Below are 19272 nucleotides of genomic sequence, written 5' to 3'. Positions count from 1 at the left end.
GCCACGTCATTACGTAAGGTCAAGTTAGGCTAATCAATAAACATGAGCTACTACTATGGCACTGTATGAAAGCACTCCGAGTCACAACGAAAATAAAATCAAATAAAAAAAATCGTCATTTTTTCTTTGCCGCTGCTTTCATCATCGCCTTTCTCGGCGTTACGTACGACGTATCCGCTGTCGCACTCGAACGTTGTATGGCGTGCGACTGCGCTTTCATGTACATGAAATTGCTGCCGCCTTGCGCATACGCCGACTCGCTGCGCAACTCCAACTTGCTCTGCTTCAGATCGGCGAGAAGAGCCTTGCTAAGAGCGTCATCCTTTGTGAAAGATCCTTCTACCTGGGATGTAGCCTAAAAGAGAAAGAAAGAGATGTGTAGACAAGGCTAGCTTACGGGGACAAGATTCCGCCCCTATTAGGCTAACTATCTTTGGGTTCGTGCGCCATAATTTCTCCGGTACGATTACTAGTAACTCTGATAGAGGAGATGCTTGATTAAAAAAAAAGACTTTCGCTATACTCATACACACAGTAATTGTGTACGAGTAGACGTGAGAAAAATAATACCAGCTAGCCTACTAACTGAAATAAAAACAGAGCTCTGGGAGGGGCTAAGTCCGATTCTAAAAAATGTGAATGTGGAGAAATGTGTTGCCCTCAATTTAATATTTAGGCCCTAAGAATCGAAGATTAGGCCCTCAATTTAATATTTATGCCTTAAGAATCGAAGATTAGGCCCTCAATTTAATAATATTTAGGCCCTAAGAATCGAAGATTAGGACCTCAATTTCGTATTTAGGCCCTAAGAATCAAAGATTAGGGATCCTAATCTATGATTCTTAGAGCCTAAATTTTTAATTGAGGGCCTAATCTTTGATTCTTAGGGGCTAAATATTAAATTGAGGACCTAATCTTCGATTCTTAGAGCCTAAATATTAAATTGAAGGCCTAATCTTCGATTCTAAAGGCGTAAATATGAAATTGAGGTCCTAATCTTCCATTCTTAGGCCCTAAATATTAAATTGAGGGAATAATCTTCGATTCTGAGGGCCTAGATATTAAATGGAGGACCTAATCTTCGATTCTTAGGACCTAAATATTAAATTGAGGGACTAATCTTCGATTCTTAGGACCTAAATATGAAATTGAGGGCCTAATCTTTGATTCTGAGAGCCTAGATATTAAATAGAGGACCTAATCTTTGATTCTTAGAGACTAAATATTAAATGGAGGGCCTAATCTTCGATTCTTAGGGCATAAATGTTTAATTGAGGGCCTAATCTTCGACTCTTAAGGGCTAAATATTAAATTGAGGACCTAATCTTTGATTCTTAGGGCCTAAATATTAAATTGAGGGCCTAATCTTCGATTCTTAGGGGCTAAATATTAAATTCAGGAACTAATCTACGATTCTTAGAGCCTAAATATTAAATTGAGGGCCTCATCTTTGATTCTGAGGGCCTAGATATTAAATTGAGGACCTAATCTTTGATTCTTAGAGCCTAAATATTAAATGGAGGGCCGAATCTTCGAGTCTTAGGGCCTAAATATTAAATGGAGGGCCTAATCTTCGATTCTTAGAGCCTAAATATTAAATTGAGGGCCTAATCTTCGATTCTAAAGGCCTAAATATGAAATCGAGGTCCTAATCTTCGATTCTTAGGGCCTAAATATTAAGTGGAGGGCGTAATTTTCGATTCTTAGGGCCTAAATATTAAATTGAGGTCCTAATCTTCGATTCATAGAGCCTAAATTTTTAATTGAGGGCCTAATCTTCGATTCTTAGAGGCTAAATATTAAATTGAGGGCCTAATCTTTGATTCTTAGGGCGTAAATATTAAATTGAGGACCTAATCTTTGATTCTGAGGGCTTAGATAATAAATTGAGGACCTAATCTTTGATTCTTAGGGCCTAAATATTAAATCGAGGGCCTAATCTTTAATTCTTAGGGCCTAAATATTAAATTGAGGGCCTAATCTTTGATTCTGAGGGCCTAGATATTAAATTGAGGACCTAATCTTCGATTCTTAGGGCCTAAACATTAAATTGAGGACCTAATCTTTGATTCTGAGAACCTAAATATTAAATTGAGGGATTAATCTTCGATTCTTAGGGCCTAAATATTAAATTGAGGGCCTAATCTTCGATTCTTAGGGCCTAAATATTAAATTGAGGGCCTAATCTTTGATTCTGAGGGCCTAGATATTAAATTGAGGACATAATCTTTGATTCTTGAAAACTAAATATTAAATGGAGGGCCTAATCTTAAATTCTTAGGGCCTAAATGTTAAATTGAGGGCCTAATCTTCGATTCTAAAGGCCAATATATGAAATTGAGGTACTTATCTTCGATTCTTAAAGCCTAAATTTTTAATTGAGGGCCTAGTCTTTGATTCTTAGGGCCTAAATATTAAATTGAGGGCCTAATCTTCGATTCTTAGGACCTAGATATTAAATTGAGAGCCTAATCTTTGATTCTTAGGGCTTAAATATTAAATTGAGGGCCTAATCTTCGATTCTTAGGGCCTAAATATTAAATTGAGAGCCTAATCTTTGATTCTGAAAACCTAAATATTAAATGGAGGGCCTAATCTTCGATTCTTAGGGCCTAGATATTAAATTGAGGACCTAATCTTCGATTCTTAGGTCCTAAATATGAAATTGAGGTCCTAATCTTCGATTCTTAGGGCCTAAATATTAAATTGAGGGCCTAATCTTTGATTCTGAGGGCCTAGATATTAAATTGAAGACCTAATCTTTGATTCTTAGAACCTAAATATTAAATGGAGGGCCTAATCTTCGATTCTTAGGGCCTAAATATTAAATGGAGGGCCTAATTTTCGATTCTTAGGGCCTAAATATTAAATTGAGGGCCTAAACTTCGATTCTAAAGGCCTAAATATGAAATCGAGGTCCTAATCTTCGATTCTTAGGGCCTAAATATTAAGTGGAAGGCCTAATCTTCGATTCTTAGGACCAAGATATTAAATTGAGGGCCTAATCTTTGATTCTGAGGGCCTAGATATTAAATTGAGGACCTAATCTTTGATTCTTAGGGCCTAAATATTAAATCGAGGGCCTAATCTTCGATTCTTAGGGCCTAAATATTAAATTGAGGGCCTAATCTTTGATTCTGAGGGCCTAGATATTAAATTGAGGACCTAATCTTCGATTCTGAGAACCTAAACAATAAATTGAGGGACTAATCTTCGATTCTTAGGGCCTAAATATTAAATTGAGGGCCTAATCTTCGAATCTTAGGGCCTAAATATTAAATTGAGGGCCTAATCTTTGATTCTGAGGGCCTAGATATTAAATTGAGGACCTAATCTTTGATTCTTAGGGCCTAAATATTAAATTGAGGGCCTAATCTTTGATTCTGAGGGCCTAGATATTAAATTGAGGACTTAATCTTTGATTCTTAGGGACTAAATATTAAATGGAGGGCCTAATCTTCGATTCTTAGGGCCAAAATATTAAATTGAGAGCCTAATCTTCGATTCTTAGGTCCTAAATATGAATTTGAGGTCCTAATCTTCGATTCTTAGGCCCTAAATATTAAATTGAGGGAATAATCTTCGATTCTGAGGGCCTAGATATTAAATGGAGAACCTAATCTTCGATTCTTAGGACCTAAATATTAAATTGAGGGACTAATCTTCGATTCTTAGGACCTAAATATGAAATTGAGGTCCTAATCTTCGATTCTTAGCGCCTTAATATTAAATGGAGGGCCTAATCTTCGATTCTTAGGGCCTAAATATTAAATTGAGGGCCTAATCTTTGATTCTGAGAGCCTAGATATTAAATAGAGGACCTAATCTTTGATTCTTAGAGACTAAATATTAAATGGAGGGCCTAATCTTCGATTCTTAGGGCATAAATGTTTAATTGAGGGCCTAATCTTCGACTCTTAAGGGCTAAATATTAAATTGAGGACCTAATCTTTGATTCTTAGGGGCTAAATATTAAATTGAGGGCCTAATCTTCGATTCTTAGGGGCTAAATATTAAATTCAGGAACTAATCTACGATTCTTAGAGCCCAAATATTAAATTGAGGGCCTCATCTTTGATTCTGAGGGCCTAGATATTAAATTGAGGACCTAATCTTTGATTCTTAGAGCCTAAATATTAAATGGAGGGCCGAATCTTCGAGTCTTAGGGCCTAAATATTAAATGGAGGGCCTAATCTTCGATTCTTAGGGCCTAAATATTAAATTGAGGGCCTAATCTTCGATTCTAAAGGCCTAAATATGAAATCGAGGTCCTAATCTTCGATTCTTAGGGCCTAAATATTAAGTGGAGGGCCTAATTTTCGATTCTTAGAGCCTAAATTTTTAATTGAGGGCCTAATCTTTGATTCTTAGGGGCTAAATATTAAATTGAGGGCCTAATCTTCGATTCTTAGGGCCTAAATATTAAATGGAGGGCCTAATTTTCGATTCTTAGGGCCTAAATATTAAATTGAGGGCCTAAACTTCGATTCTAAAGGCCTAAATATGAAATCGAGGTCCTAATCTTCGATTCTTAGGGCCTAAATATTAAGTGGAAGGCGTAATCTTCGATTCTTAGGACCTAGATATTAAATTGAGGGCCTAATCTTTGATTCTGAGGGCCTAGATATTAAATTGAGGACCTAATCTTTGATTCTTAGGGCCTAAATATTAAATCGAGGGCCTAATCTTCGATTCTGAGGGCCTAGATATTAAATTGAGGACCTAATCTTCGATTCTGAGAACCTAAACAATAAATTGAGGGACTAATCTTCGATTCTTAGGGCCTAAATATTAAATTGAGGGCCTAATCTTCGAATCTTAGGGCCTAAATATTAAATTGAGGGCCTAATCTTTGATTCTGAGGGCCTAGATATTAAATTGAGAACCTAATCTTTGATTCTTAGGGCCTAAATATTAAATTGAGGGCCTAATCTTTGATTCTGAGGGCCTAGATATTAAATTGAGGACCTAATCTTTGATTCTTAGGGACTAAATATTAAATGGAGGGCCTAATCTTCGATTCTTAGGGCCAAAATATTAAATTGAGAGCCTAATCTTCGATTCTTAGGTCCTAAATATGAATTTGAGGTCCTAATCTTCGATTCTTAGGCCCTAAATATTAAATTGAGGGAATAATCTTCGATTCTGAGGGCCTAGATATTAAATGGAGGACCTAATCTTCGATTCTTAGGACCTAAATATGAAATTGAGGTCCTAATCTTCGATTCTTAGCGCCTTAATATTAAATGGAGGGCCTAATCTTCGATTCTTAGGACCTAAATATTAAATTGAGGGCCTAATCTTTGATTCTGAGAGCCTAGATATTAAATAGAGGACCTAATCTTTGATTCTTAGAGACTAAATATTAAATGGAGGGCCTAATATTCGATTCTTAGGGCATAAATGTTTAATTGAGGGCCTAATCTTCGACTCTTAAGGGCTAAATATTAAATTGAGGACCTAATCTTTGATTCTTAGGGCCTAAATATTAAATTGAGGGCCTAATCTTCGATTCTTAGGGGCTAAATATTAAATTCAGGAACTAATCTACGATTCTTAGAGCCTAAATATTAAATTGAGGGCCTCATCTTTGATTCTGAGGGCCTAGATATTAAATTGAGGACCTAATCTTTGATTCTTAGAGCCTAAATATTAAATGGAGGGCCGAATCTTCGAGTCTTAGGGCCTAAATATTAAATGGAGGGCCTAATCTTCGATTCTTAGGGCCTAAATATTAAATTGAGGGCCTAATCTTCGATTCTAAAGGCCTAAATATGAAATCGAGGTCCTAATCTTCGATTCTTAGGGCCTAAATATTAAGTGGAGGGCCTAATTTTCGATTCTTAGAGCCTAAATTTTTTTTGAGGGCCTAATCTTTGATTCTTAGGGGCTAAATATTAAATTAAGAGCCTAATCTTCGATTCTTAGGGCCTAAATATTAAATGGAGGGCCTAATTTTCGATTCTTAGGGCCTAAATATTAAATTGAGGGCCTAAACTTCGATTCTAAAGGCCTAAATATGAAATCGAGGTCCTAATCTTCGATTCTTAGGGCCTAAATATTAAGTGGAGGGCCTAATCTTCGATTCTTAGGACCTAGATATTAAATTGAGGGCCTAATCTTTGATTCTGAGGGCCTAGATATTAAATTGAGGACCTAATCTTTGATTCTTAGGGCCTAAATATTAAATTGAGGGCCTAATCTTTGATTCTGAGGGCCTAGATATTAAATTGAGGACCTAATCTTTGATTCTTAGGGACTAAATATTAAATGGAGGGCCTAATCTTCGATTCTTAGGGCCAAAATATTAAATTGAGAGTCTAATCTTCGATTCTTAGGTCCTAAATATGAATTTGAGGTCCTAATCTTTGATTCTTAGAGGCTAAATATTAAATTGAGGGCATAATCTTTGATTCTTAGGACGTAAATATTAAATTGAGGACCTAATCTTCGATTCTGAGAACCTAAATATTAAATGGAGGGCCTAATCTTCGATTCTTAGAGCCTAAATTTTTAATTGAGGGCCTAATCTTTGATTCTTAGGGGCTAAATATTAAATTGAGGGCCTAATCTTCGATTCTTAGGGCCTAAATATTAAATGGAGGGCCTAATTTTCGATTCTTAGGGCCTAAACATTAAATTGAGGGCCTAAACTTCGATTCTAAAGGCCTAAATATGAAATCGAGGTCCTAATCTTCGATTCTTAGGGCCTAAATATTAAGTGGAGGGCCTAATCTTCGATTCTTAGGACCTAGATATTAAATTGAGGGCCTAATCTTTGATTCTGAGGGCCTAGATATTAAATTGAGGACCTAATCTTTGATTCTTAGGGCCTAAATATTAAATCGAGGGCCTAATCTTCGATTCTTAGAGCCTAAATATTAAATTGAGGGCCTAATCTTTGATTCTGAGGGCCTAGATATTAAATTGAGGACCTAATCTTCGATTCTGAGAACCTAAACAATAAATTGAGGGACTAATCTTCGATTCTTAGGGCCTAAATATTAAATTGAGGGCCTAATCTTTGATTCTGAGGGCCTAGATATTAAATTGAGGACCTAATCTTTGATTCTTAGGGACTAACTAGATAATGATGGCCTTTTGTGAGCCATCATGTGATCCCCGAACACCCTCAGCACGGTATCTGTCACTCTAATTTTAGGAAAGCTGATGTGCATAATGTGCATCACACTGCCTAACCATGACATACATTATTTTCCACAAAATCCTACAATTAGCTAATTTGACCTGTCATGCGCACAGAGCTACCCCTCCCCAGCCCAACTTTTTCAGGTGATCGTGTCACGAGGCCCATTATCAGCTCGCAGTTGGGTTTGCGTGCTGCGAGCGAAGCTCGCAGCACGACAAACCCAACGTGCTCCTTTACTGCGTTCCCTTGATAAATGTTACTAATAAGCTCACTGTTATATGCCCGTTATGTTTATCAGACATAGATATAACAGTGCTGTTATGCTGAAAACTATTGAACACTATCCGGGGTTGCTATCTACTATGACGTCACCTTTTTTGGCAGCACTGTGAAATATACGGGAGAGTATGACATCACAATGAATGTGATGTCATAAAGGCACCTTTGTGTGTGATTGGCCTAAGAGCGATTGTGACGTGAGCGTGACCGACAGACAGACAAACACTTTGAGATTTTGGCCGATCACGTTTGAGAGCCCCTCCCACCAGGGCGCGCGCGGGCGAAGCCCGCGCGCGCCCTGGTGTTCGGGGAAATATTAAATTGAGAGCCTTATCTTCGAGTCTTAGGGCCTAAATATTAAATTGAGGGCCTAATCTTCGATTCTTAGGGCCTAAATATTAAGTGGAGGGCCTAATCTTCGATTCTAAGTGCCTAAATATTAAATTGAGGTCCTAATCTTCGATTCATAGAGCCTAAATTTTTAATTGAGGGCCTAATCTTTGATTCTTAGGGCCTAAATATTAAATTGAGGGCCTAATCTTCGATTCTTAGGGCCTAAATATTAAATTGAGGGCCTTATCTTCGAGTCTTAGGGCCTAAATATGAAATTGAGGTCCTAATCGTTGATTCTTAGAACCTAAATATTAAATGGAGGGCCTAATCTTCGAGTCTTAGGGCCTAAATATGAAATTGAGGTCCTAAAATTTGATTCTCAGGGGCTAAATATTAAATTGAGGGCCTAATCTTTGATTCATAGGGCGCAAATATTAAATTGAGGACCTAATCTTTGATTCTGAGAACCTAAATATTAAATTGAGGGACTAATCTTCGATTCTTAGGTCCTAAATATGAAATTGAGGTCCTAATCTTCGATTCTTAGGTCCTAAATATGAAATTGAGGTCCTAATCTTCGATTCTTAGGGCCTAAATATTAAATTGAGAGCCTAATCTTTGATTCTTAGGGCCTAAATATTAAATTGAGGGCCTAATCTTTGATTCTGAGGGCCTAGATATTAAATTGAGGACCTAATCTTTGATTCTTAGAACCTAAATATTAAATGGAGGGCCTAATCTTCGAGTCTTAGGGCCTAAATATGAAATTGAGGTCCTAAAATTTGATTCTTAGGGGCTAAATATTAAATTGAGGGCCTAATCTTTGATTCTTAGGGCGCAAATATTAAATTGAGGACCTAATCTTTGATTCTGAGAAGCTAAATAATAAATTGAGGGACTAATCTTCGATTCTTAGGGCCTAAATATTAAATTGAGGGCCTAATCTTTGATTCTGATGGCCTAGATATTAAATTGAGGACCTAATCTTTGATTCTTAGGGACTAAATATTAAATTGAGGTCCTAATCTTCGATTCATACAGCCTAAATTTTTAATTGAGGGCCTAATCTTCGATTCTTAGGGCCTAAATATTAAATTGAGGGCTTAATCTTCGAGTCTTAGGGCCTAAATATGAAATTGAGGTCCTAATCTTTGATTCTTAGGGGCTAAATATTAAATTGAGGGCCTAATCTTTGATTCTGAGGGCCTAGATATTAAATTGAGGACCTAATCTTCGATTCTTAGGGCCTAAACATTAAATTGAGGACCTAATCTTTGATTCTGAGAAGCTAAATAATAAATTGAGGGACTAATCTTCGATTCTTAGGGCCTAAATATTAAATTGAGGGCCTAATCTTCGAATCTTAGGGCCTAAATATTAAATTGAGGGCCTAATCTTTGATTCTGAGGGCCTAGATATTAAATTGAGGACCTAATCTTTGATTCTTAGGGACTAAATATTAAATGGAGGGCCTAATCTTCAATTCTTAGGGCCTAAATGTTAAATTGAGGGCCTAATCTTCGATTCTAAAGGCCTAAATATGAAATTGAGGTCCTTATCTTCGATTCTTAGTGCCTAAATTTTTAATTGAGGGCCTAGTTCTTAGGACCTAAATATTAAATTGAGGGCCTAATCTTCGATTCTTAGGGCCTAAATATTAAATTGAGAGCCTAATCTTCGATTCTTAGGTCCTAAATATGAATTTGAGGTCCTAATCTTCGATTCTTAGGGCCTAAATATTAAATTGAGGGCCTAATCTTTGATTCTGAGGGCCTAGATATTAAATTGAGGACCTAATCTTTGATTCTGAGAACCTAAATATTAAATGGAGGGCCTAATCTTCGAGTCTTAGGGCCTAAATATGAAATTGAGGTCCTAATCTTTGATTCTTAGGGGCTAAACATTAAATTGAGGGCCTAATCTTTGATTCTGAGGGCCTAGATATTAAATTGAGGACCTAATCTTTGATTCTGAGAACCTAAATATTAAATGGAGGGCCTAATCTTCGAGTCTTAGGGCCTAAATATGAAATTGAGGTCCTAATCTTTGATTCTTAGGGGCTAAACATTAAATTGAGGGCCTAATCTTTGATTCTGAGGGCCTAGATATTAAATTGAGGACCTAATCTTTGATTCTTAGGGCCTAAATATTAATTTGAGAGCCTAATCTTTGATTCTAAGAACCTAAATATTAAATGGAGGGCCTAATCTTCGATTTTTAGGGCCTAGATATTAAATTGAGGGCCTAATCTTCGATTCTTAGGTCCTAAATATGAAATTGAGGTCCTAATCTTCGATTCTTAGGGCCTAATTTTTAATTGAGGGAATTGCAAATCCCTCTGCTAAGGATCGATTTTTACTCGACTTTACCTGATCTATAACTTTTCTCGCTTCCTCAAGCTGATTCTGATCCGCCAGCGTCGTCGCTAGTTTCATCGCCGCCGCCGCTATAACCCGATTCCTCTGCTGATCGATCTGCCGATTCGGTCGCTTGCACTCCTCCGAAACGACGCCGGGCCGTCGCACGCGCAACGTCGTCGTCGTCGTTTCCATGACGTTCGTAATCGCGTTAAAGTAGCCCAACTCGGCGGTCAGCACGACCGTCGGATCGTCGCGCGGCTCGGCCAATCGAGGAAGCTTCATCTCGACGACAATATCCTTACCCTCTTCCGACTGAATGTCGCCCAAATTCACGACGCAATGCGTTCCGGCGTCGGTCAGCGCGTCCGCTCGTCGATGATGGACTTTCGTCAAGGTCGCCCCGTCGACGGAGGCGAAATTGAGAGAGACGTTCTGACCGACGGTGCTGAGTAAACCGCCCAGGCAGTCGGCGAACGATTCGGGTATTTTCTCGTTCTGGTCGATGTAGTAGTAGACGCCGGCGCCGCGCTCGCTGATAGCCTCCAAGAGGGTCGCGTTGTGATCCGAGCCGAAGCCAAACGTATTGACGACGGCGGCGACCTTGTAACGATCTGTTATTAGAATTTTAATAAAATATCGTAGAGTTTGTCTAAATCAAAACTCGTTCTGCTGTCTGTTTTAGAGACGATATAACGAGTCCGTTCGCTTTTAGGGCAAGGCTACTTTATGCTCAGCTGAAACGATCTCTGAGCTCCTCCTAACCTCTATGCATAAGCCCAGCTAAAATTTTAGCCACGCTCGAGTCGTTAGGCAGTAGAGTAAAACCTCTCTTAGCGGACACTCTGTTTAGCGGACACCTCCTAATAACGGACACCAACCGTGGAACGGATTGATCGTTTTACACTAGCAAACACCCTAAGAGCGGACAACCTTTCTATAACGGACAAAAAACGTGGTCCCAAAGTGTCCGCTATTGAGAGGTTCTACTGTACTGCGTGCGTGCGTATGACTGTACCTCTTTTCTTTTTTTTGCTTTTACCGTCTTCGCTTTTCTTTGTCTCAGTCACAGCTTCCGGAACTTGCTGCTGCTGAGACGGCGGCTGAGCCGGCCGAGAATGCCGTAGAAACGACGGCAAGAATGAACTACCCGGTCTCTCGCCGACTCGTCGTCCGGCCGGCGTCATTCGTCTCAATATATCGTCCGGCAACGTGAACCCTCGATTCGCTCCCCCGTCGGTCATCATCAGAACGGCGGAGACGTCTTTCTTATTGACGCCGAGCTGTTCGATGAGAACGAGCCCACGTTCCAGGCCGCCGCACAGGTTCGTCGACGAGCCGTCGCGAAGAGCCTTGACGGAGGCGTGCGCCTTCTTGCGACCCGCCGCGTTCATCACCGTCAAACCCAAGTCGGTGTAGACCATCGTGTCGTAGCTGACGATGCCCAAACGATCGGTTTCCTTGACTGTAAGTAAGAAAAAAAACGTCGATGAGACGCAATGAAACGAAACGCACTTCGTCGACTCGAGAGCAAACCCAGTCTTTACGTGAATCACACTGACTTAGACTATTACATATACACGACCAACTTTCGATAGCGGTTTTACAAACCCCTGATCCAAGGGTAGCTAATTAATATAGAACTATGAACACAGCACCTTGGAACTGCTGACTCATCTGCAATATATAATAATTATTGCAAAGGGAAGGGTCGACTCATCTGCAATAATTACTGCAATAATTATTGCAAAGGGAAGGGTCGAAGGCTGCATTAGTCTGAGCTACTAAAGAATAGAGGAGACCGTTTGTAGTCACTAATAAAGGAGGCCGTTTTTAGCCACTAGAGATTAAATGATTAATTCCTTATCAATATTTAGATCACTCTTTCTTCAATGGACATGTTCTGTCACATGATGCCAGGGACGACTCGTCTGCAATAATTACTACAATAATTATTGCAATAATTATTGCAAAGGGAAGGGCCGACGGCTGCATTAGTCTGAGCTACTAAAACAAAACATCTGTACGACCACCTGCCAGTAACCTGAATCTCTTCTACTGTAGGACTCGGGAAATCAAAGGAATTTCTTAGCAGTCTGAGCCCCTTCAACACTTGACATAACGTAATTTGATTTATCTAACGAGGATTAGAAATGCTTCTGTGACTGGAACCGAGCTCCGACTACACACATTATTCCTTATAATGACAACAGCGCGCCGGGGGAACGACTTCCTCTAAAGATTTTTCGACGTCTACCGTCTATACTTCGACGAGCCCGCGCTCTCCCATCCTCCTCCCCCATGCACTCCCCTCCCCGGAGGGAGTTCCCATGCCAATTTCACTTACGCTGATCCACGACGAAGTGCATCGTCTCCTTGACCAATTTCATCTTCTCTCCGGACATGCTGCCGCTTTTGTCGACGACGGCGACGAGATCGATTGCCGAGCGCTCGGTCGGCTCGTAGGCGGGGGCCTTCAGACTGACCATGGCCCAGGAATCGACCGACTCGCCGTACGGATAGGCGTCCTGTTCGACGTGCGACGTGACGACGATTTTGTTGTCGTCTGTCGGCGTTTCTGCAGCCGCAGCCGCAGCCGCAGCTGCGGGCGGTGCATTGACGTCCCCTTCGTTGGACATCGATCGTCTTGTGAGCTCCGGTAAGGCTCGTTTGGGCAAAGATGGTGGTGGTCTTTGTACTTTGAACAGCGTGCTTGGTCAGCAAAATGACGTCAATTGAGATGCTAAAAATAGATTTTGCAAATCGTGCTACAGTAGCTAAATTATTCGTTGCCGATGACTCTGAGTCTGTATGACGTCAGTCACGTGTACGTCTAAGCATTCAATTAAAAATCGCTAGAAGAACTACCACGGCCTGTTGAACACTAATTAGCAAAAAGAAAATTTTAGATCGAGTTGAATGCTGCTTAAAAGCAAGTCACTGCCCACTTAGCACTGCAGGGAATTTCCAGTCGCAAAATAAACTTCGATGACAACGATGTTCCTGAAAGTATATATCAGATTCAGGAGAACCCATGCTATACCCCCACCGCGGCGCTAAAGCACAACTAAAAGCAATACACTAAAAACGTCCAGCTACAGCTACGCACTCCGAGTCGTGACGAAAGAAGCAAAAAATCGTCATTTTTTCTTCGCCGCTGCTTTCATCATCGCCTTTCTCGGCGTCACGTACGACGCATCATCTGTCGCACTCGAACGTTGTATGGCGTGCGACTGCGCTTTCATATACATGAAATTGCTGCCGCCTTGCGCGTACGCCGACTCGCTGCGCAACTCCAACTTGCTCTGCTTCAGATCGGTGAGAAGAGCCTTGCTAAGAGCGTCCTCCTTTGTGAAAGATTCTCCTACCTGGGATGTAGCCTAAAAGAGAAAAAAGAGCATGTGTAGAGTGTAGACAAGGCTGGCTTACGGGGACAAGATATCTTTGGGTTCGTGCGCTATAAGAATTGTTTCTAAACATTTCTCCGGTACGGTTACTAGTAACTCTGTTAGAGGGGATGCCGAGGTTTCTAATTAGTTGCAGAGATACACTTGATTCAAAAGAAAAAAAGACTAACCTTCGCTAAACTTATATATACAGTAATTGTGTATGAGTAGATGTGAGATAAATACTGTAATACCAGCTAACCTACTAACTAAAGTGCCTGCAATAAAAACAGAGCTCTGGGAGGGGCTAAGTCCGATGGAGAAATGTGTTGAATGACAAAATCCCTCTGCTAAGGTTCCTCCTTCAGTATCGCATGCAACGAACCCAACGATATTACTCGACTTTACCTGATCTATGACTTTTCTCGCTTCCTCAAGCTGATTCTGATCCGCCAGCGTCGTCGCTCGTTTCATCGCCGCCGCCGCTATAACGCGATTCCTCTGCTGATCGATCTGCCGATTCGGTCGCTTGCACTCCTCCGAAACGACGCCGGGCCGTCGCACGCGCAACGTCGTCGTCGTCGTCTCCATGACGTTCGTAATCGCGTTGAAATAGCCCAACTCGGCGGTCAGCACGACCGTCGGCTCGTCACGCGGCTCTGCCAATGGGGGAAGCTTCATCTCGACGACAATATCCTTACCCTCTTCCGACTGAACATCGCCCAAATTCACGACGCAATGCGTTCCGGCGTCGGTCAGCGCGTCCGCTCGTCGATGATGGACTTTCGTCAAGGTCGCCCCGTCGACGGCGGCGAAATTGAGAGAGACGTTCTGACCGACGGTGCTGAGTAAACCGCCCAGGCAGTCGGCGAACGATTCGGGTATTTTCTCGTTCTGGTCGATGTAGTAGTAGACGCCGGCGCCGCGCTCGCTGATTGCCTCCAAGAGGGTCGCGTTGTGATCCGAGCCGAAGCCGAACGTGTTGACGACGGCGGCCACCTTGTCGTCATCTGTTATTAGAATCGAATTAATAAAAATATCGCAGCGTTTGTCTAATCAAAACTCGATATAACGACGCTTTAGGTTATAACCGCGTAGAGCTTGTTTCATATAGGACTTCCAGGTCAGGAAAGGCTACTATAAGCCGCAACGATCTCTGAGCTCTTAACTAACTAACCTCTATTTATTAATGTATAAAACTTGAGCAGTACAGAGCGCGCTTACGTGTGAATGACTGTACCTTTTTCCTTTTCTTTGTCTTTGCCTTTCTCTGTCTCAGTCACAGCTTCCGCAACTTGCTGCTGCTGCTCAGGCGGAGGCGGCGGTGGAGGTGGAGGCTGCGGCCCCTGAGGCGGCGGCGGCGGCGGAGGCGGCGGCGGAGGCGGAGGCTGCGGCTCCTGAGGTGGAGGCGGCGGTGGAGGTTGCTGCTGCTGCTGAGGTGGAGGCGGCGGTGAAGGTTGCTGCGGCTCCTGAGGTGGAGACGGCGGTGGAGGCGGCGGTGGAGGCTGTTGCTGCTGAGGCGGCGGCGGTGGAGGCTGCTGCTGCTGCTGCTGCTGCTGCTGAGGCGTCGCCGGAGGTGGAGAAGCTCCCACAAGACGATTCCATCCGCGACGTAAGCTCCCCAAAATGCCACTGCTCACATTCTGCTGAGCCTGCTGAGCCTGCGGAGCCTGCCGTCTAAACGGCGACGACAATCTACGCGGTCCCTCGCCGCCGCCTCGTCGTCCGGCCGGCGTCATTCGTCTCAATATATCGTCCTGCGACGTGTACCCTTGATTCGCTTGCCCGTCGGTCATCAAAAGAACGGCGGAGACGTCTTTCTTATTGACGCCGAGCTGTTCGATGAGAACGAGCCCGCGTTCCAGGCCGCCGCACAGGTTCGTCGACGATCCGTCGTGAAGAGCCTTGACGGAGGCGTGCGCCTTCTTGCGACCCGCCGCGTTCATCACCGTCAACCCCAAGTCGTTGTAGACGTTCGAGTCGTAGCTGACGATGCCCAAACGATCGGTTTCCTTGACTGTAAAATAGAAAACGTCGATGAAACAAAACACGCGTCGTCAAGAGCAAACCCAGTCTCTTTACGTGAACCACACTGACTATATTACATATATACCGATACAAAGGTGGCTAAATAATATAGAACTATGAACCCCACCTTTGAAACAGAACCTTGGAACTGCCAAAGGCTGTTTTTACAGATTAGTCTGAGCAACTAATACAAAACATCTGTACGGCCACCTGCGGCAGTAACCTAAATCTTTTCTATTCAGTCACTGAGACCGAAAAGGAAAGCCCTAGACGGAATATCTTCGTAGTCTGAGCCCCTTCATCAGGAAGAACACTTGACATAACATGACTATCTAATGAGGACCAGAAGAGAATTGCTTTTGACTGGAAACGACTACATTATTATTCCCTATAACGACAGCGCGTCAGGAGGGAACCACTTGAACGGCTTCGTCGAAACATTTTTCGACGTCTACGACCCCGGGCGCGCGCTCTCGATCAGCCAAATTGGCTCTGTCTCCCCGCGTCCTCCACCCCCATGTACTCCGGAGGGAGTTCCCATGCCAATATTTCGACTTACGTTGATCGACGACAAAGTGCATCGTCTCCTTGACGAGTTTCATCTTCTCTCCGGACATGCTGCCGCTTTTGTCGACGACGGCGACGAGATCGATTGCCGAGCGCTCGGTCGGCTCGTAGGCGGGGGCCTTCAGGCTGACCATGGCCCAGCAATCGACCGGCTCGCCGTACGGATAGGCGTCCTGTTCGACGTGCGACGTGACGACGATTTTGTCGTCGTCTGTCGGCGTTTCTGCAGCCGCAGCCGCAGCTGCGGGCGGTGCATTGGCGTCCCCTTCGTTGGACATCGTCTCGTGAGCTCCGGCGAGGCTCGTTTGGGGCCGAAAGGGCAAGGGTTGTGGCCTTTGTACCTTTGATCAATAGCGTGCTTGGTCAGCAAAATGACGTCAATTGAGATGCTAAAAATAGATTTTGCACATCGTGCTAGCTAAATTATTCGTTACCGATGACTCGGATTAGTATGGTGTCAGTCACGTGCAGGACACACCAGATTCTGAGCATTCTATTAAAAACCGCTAGAAGTACCATGGCGTTTGAACATTATTAATTAATTAATAAGCAAAAAGAAAAAAGGAGATCAAATTGAATGCTTGCCAGTGAGCATCTTAAAAGCAAGTCACTGACCTAGGATTTCCAGTCGCAAAATACTAGTAAACTTTGATGACAACGACTCGGATGTGTTCCTGGAAGTATCTATCCTATATCAGGAGAAGAACCCAACCCATGCAACGAATCAGTGAGCAACTTGTAGCCCTTCTTGGCACTACACTGTACAATCACGTAAGAGCATGTGCGCGTAGGGCTTCGTTTACATACCGCGGTTGTGACGTGGGGGATCAAGATCGGCCTGATGACGTTATAGTCAGTCCTTTGCTTTGTTTCCTCATGCCTCGGATCCTGTCCCTCTCGTGCTTTCCTCTATGCCTAGGGCTCTTTTTGCTCTCTAAGTCGGGCGGCACCACAATCACGATCAATCGATTGCCGGACGGCGATGAGTTCACGAGTCCCTTTGGATGTCTCAACAATGATCAGCTCAAGTGCCCATCGTCAGCGTCCGTGACGGCGTCTAGCAAGTGTATGTGCAAATGCCCCGATCAAAATACGTGGATGCAAGACATGGGAAAGTGCGTCGACGCCTCAGGTTTGCTCGGACAGCCGGGAACGGATCGCACAGGTATTATAGGTTTGCTTTTTTAGATTGTTCGTATTCTCTAGCCAAGGAAGGCTCCATTCTTGCAATGTCTTTTCCGAGAAACGGTAATATTTCCCCGAAAACTCCGGTTCTCTTTCGCGAAGCCTCAGGAGAAACACTGTGGTCGCCGGTGACATCGGGTGACCTTAGCATCAAATCAATGCGGTATCTCAAAAGTAGTCAATGGACTGAGAGCATTATAGCTGCTGAGGGAAACAACTTCAAGTTCGCCTTCGAGAAGCAGGGAAAACGCTATTACTTGCAGGTAAGGAAGTTATTGATTTAATAACGTTAAAACTTCTGCATACAGGGTGGTGCACAAGACTTAGATGGTGCAGTAATTAATTTCACGGTTGCATCGTCCTGCTTGATTATAAAAATAACTGGTGTAGCATCATGTAGGACAAATCGTCTGAACTCGGCAAGTTACTGACTGATCTTTGTTTCTTAGACAATTCAACACTGGAACCTTCTCCTACCACCACGCAGTTACCAACGGCAGTTTCCAGTAGTGCCTACCTAACAACTGAACCCAAACCAAGCCATCTCACAGCAAATTTGACCACGTCTTCTAGTCTAACTTCGACTTCAAACACTGATCAGACGACAGTATTACCAATAGATCGAACAGTACTACCCACAGCGCGTGCAACAGATTACGATATTTCTGTCGCACCAGAGAGTCAGTCAAATGCTAGTGCTATCACAGGAGGCCTGATAGGAGGCTTGCTCGGAATAGTCATCATAGTACTCATCGTCGTCATCCTGATTTTGGTGAGGAGGAATAGGTCAAAGACATTCGTCGTAGAAACCGAAAGAAATGGTATACGACGAACTCTTCACGGTGTATTTCTACTTTATCAATGCTTAATTAATTCTAGGTGCACAGTCACCCGAAGCAACAAACCCGGTCTTTTCAAACGGCAGAGTTTATGAAAAGACGAGTACTGACGAGAGACTTTACGAAGAAATAGGAACAAGAGAAACTATCAACGACCAAAGAATGGTGTCTGATGACGGTTATGAAGTGCCAATCGAAGCTCGCAAAAAAGCCCCTTACAAAGAGCCAGTTAGTCTTGCTGGTAAAAATTAAAAAAAGTACCATGCGTCCTCACCGTCATCGAAGCCCGTCGCAGAGGCAAAGTACAGCAACAGGCGTAAATAGATTTCTTGCATGCAGAATTTTGTCTCTGGGCTTTGGGACCATTTAATTTTTTTGCGCATCGGGGAGGTGAAAAAAATCGATTTAGCTTTGTTTCTGCAACCGCGATGTATTCCATAGATACTTCTATGATCAAGTTCGGCTAGAAATTAATTACGCTGTTCCGTGGCAGGAGTATAACAGGTGAAATTGAGCGGGTTTTGAACCGGGGCCCCCTTCAGGTAAATAAGAGATATTGTTCGTTGTTTGACGGATAAAAGGGCGCAGTTTTAGAACAACTACCGTGACTTATAAGATAAACGTTCCTCCTGTACCGTGGACGGCAAAATTTGAACTAGGGCCCCCTTCGGCAAATACACACCAGAAACCGTTAAAACATCGAAAAACGCGCGTTTTGAACGTAAAACAATTCAAAAAAGAACAAAAAACATCGACACTTGACACAAACCCCACGGAAGACGGTGCTATGGAGGTTTATCCCGGTGACAGAGGTGCCCAGGAGCTGGGAGAGAGATGCGAGAACTAGGAAGGCGTGCAATGTTACACCCTTGTCAAGTGAGGAATGAGGCGACCACCGGGTCATCGATGCACTCAAACCTTGGGGAGTGTTGCCAATCTCCCTTCTATCCTAGCCACGAGCTCTGCTCTGCTCCATCTGATAAGTACTTGTAAACGCTGGGTATTTATACTCATACGCGACTAGGGACGAACGACTGCAGCTATTCACGATCAAAAAGTGACAAAACGTGCCTCGTTTGAACTGAAACCTCTGCCAATCGACCGCAAATGCATTTCTGCTGACAAAAACAAACGAAATTTTGTCGCA

At 42.8% G+C, this 19272-nt stretch overlaps 3 protein-coding genes across 4 annotated transcripts; 1 reads left to right on the top strand and 2 right to left on the bottom strand.

The window, feature by feature from the left end:
• Window positions 1-14: 14 nt before the first annotated feature.
• LOC136199153 (uncharacterized) lies at window positions 15-12826 on the bottom strand. 2 transcript variants are annotated; one of them, XM_065989301.1, is made up of 4 exons: window positions 12468-12826; window positions 11139-11585; window positions 10133-10734; window positions 15-355 (listed from the first exon to the last, which is right to left on the bottom strand). In XM_065989301.1, exons 1-4 carry the CDS (start codon window positions 12757-12759, stop codon window positions 116-118), a joined length of 1581 nt encoding a protein of 526 aa, XP_065845373.1. In that variant the 5' UTR covers window positions 12760-12826; the 3' UTR covers window positions 15-115. The 2 variants fall into 2 exon arrangements, with proteins under 2 accessions (XP_065845373.1, XP_065845374.1); XM_065989302.1 differs by having other exon boundaries at window positions 11163-11585.
• A 278-nt stretch (window positions 12827-13104) lies between these two features.
• On the bottom strand, window positions 13105-16438 carry LOC136199152 (uncharacterized). Its single transcript, XM_065989300.1, has 4 exons — window positions 16094-16438; window positions 14747-15523; window positions 13915-14516; window positions 13105-13500 (listed from the first exon to the last, which is right to left on the bottom strand). The coding sequence occupies exons 1-4, from the start codon at window positions 16377-16379 to the stop codon at window positions 13261-13263; spliced, it is 1905 nt and encodes a 634-aa protein (XP_065845372.1). The 5' UTR covers window positions 16380-16438; the 3' UTR covers window positions 13105-13260.
• Window positions 16439-16962: 524 nt separating this feature from the next.
• On the top strand, window positions 16963-18548 carry LOC136199158 (uncharacterized). The gene is made up of 5 exons (XM_065989310.1): window positions 16963-17233; window positions 17290-17549; window positions 17595-17682; window positions 17736-18107; window positions 18166-18548. Exons 1-5 carry the CDS (start codon window positions 16978-16980, stop codon window positions 18375-18377), a joined length of 1188 nt encoding a protein of 395 aa, XP_065845382.1. The 5' UTR covers window positions 16963-16977; the 3' UTR covers window positions 18378-18548.
• The last annotated feature ends 724 nt before the right edge of the window (window positions 18549-19272 follow it).

The sequence above is a fragment of the Oscarella lobularis genome, chromosome 20 (assembly GCF_947507565.1).
Source record: "Oscarella lobularis chromosome 20, ooOscLobu1.1, whole genome shotgun sequence".
In the NCBI taxonomy this organism is placed as follows: domain Eukaryota; kingdom Metazoa; phylum Porifera; class Homoscleromorpha; order Homosclerophorida; family Oscarellidae; genus Oscarella; species Oscarella lobularis.
This window is presented reverse-complemented; position numbering and strand designations above follow the sequence as displayed.

Excerpts from the sequence above, each read along its gene's own strand:
- LOC136199153 (XM_065989301.1), bottom strand. The coding sequence starts at position 12,759 with ATGTCCAACGAAGGGGACGTCAATGCACCGCCCGCAGCTGCGGCTGCG. Across the intron at positions 10,735-11,138 it reads AAGCAAAAAAAAGAAAAGAG|ATCGTTACAAGGTCGCCGCC; the intron begins GTACAGTCATAC and ends TTCTAATAACAG. Across the intron at positions 356-10,132 it reads CGAGAAAAGTTATAGATCAG|GCTACATCCCAGGTAGAAGG; the intron begins GTAAAGTCGAGT and ends TTTCTCTTTTAG.
- LOC136199152 (XM_065989300.1), bottom strand. The coding sequence starts at position 16,379 with ATGTCCAACGAAGGGGACGCCAATGCACCGCCCGCAGCTGCGGCTGCG. Across the intron at positions 14,517-14,746 it reads AGACAAAGAAAAGGAAAAAG|ATGACGACAAGGTGGCCGCC; the intron begins GTACAGTCATTC and ends TTCTAATAACAG. Across the intron at positions 13,501-13,914 it reads CGAGAAAAGTCATAGATCAG|GCTACATCCCAGGTAGGAGA; the intron begins GTAAAGTCGAGT and ends TTTCTCTTTTAG.
- LOC136199158 (XM_065989310.1), top strand. The coding sequence starts at position 16,978 with ATGCCTCGGATCCTGTCCCTCTCGTGCTTTCCTCTATGCCTAGGGCTC. Across the intron at positions 17,550-17,594 it reads GAAAACGCTATTACTTGCAG|GGTGGTGCACAAGACTTAGA; the intron begins GTAAGGAAGTTA and ends TTCTGCATACAG. Across the intron at positions 17,683-17,735 it reads AATAACTGGTGTAGCATCAT|ACAATTCAACACTGGAACCT; the intron begins GTAGGACAAATC and ends TTTGTTTCTTAG.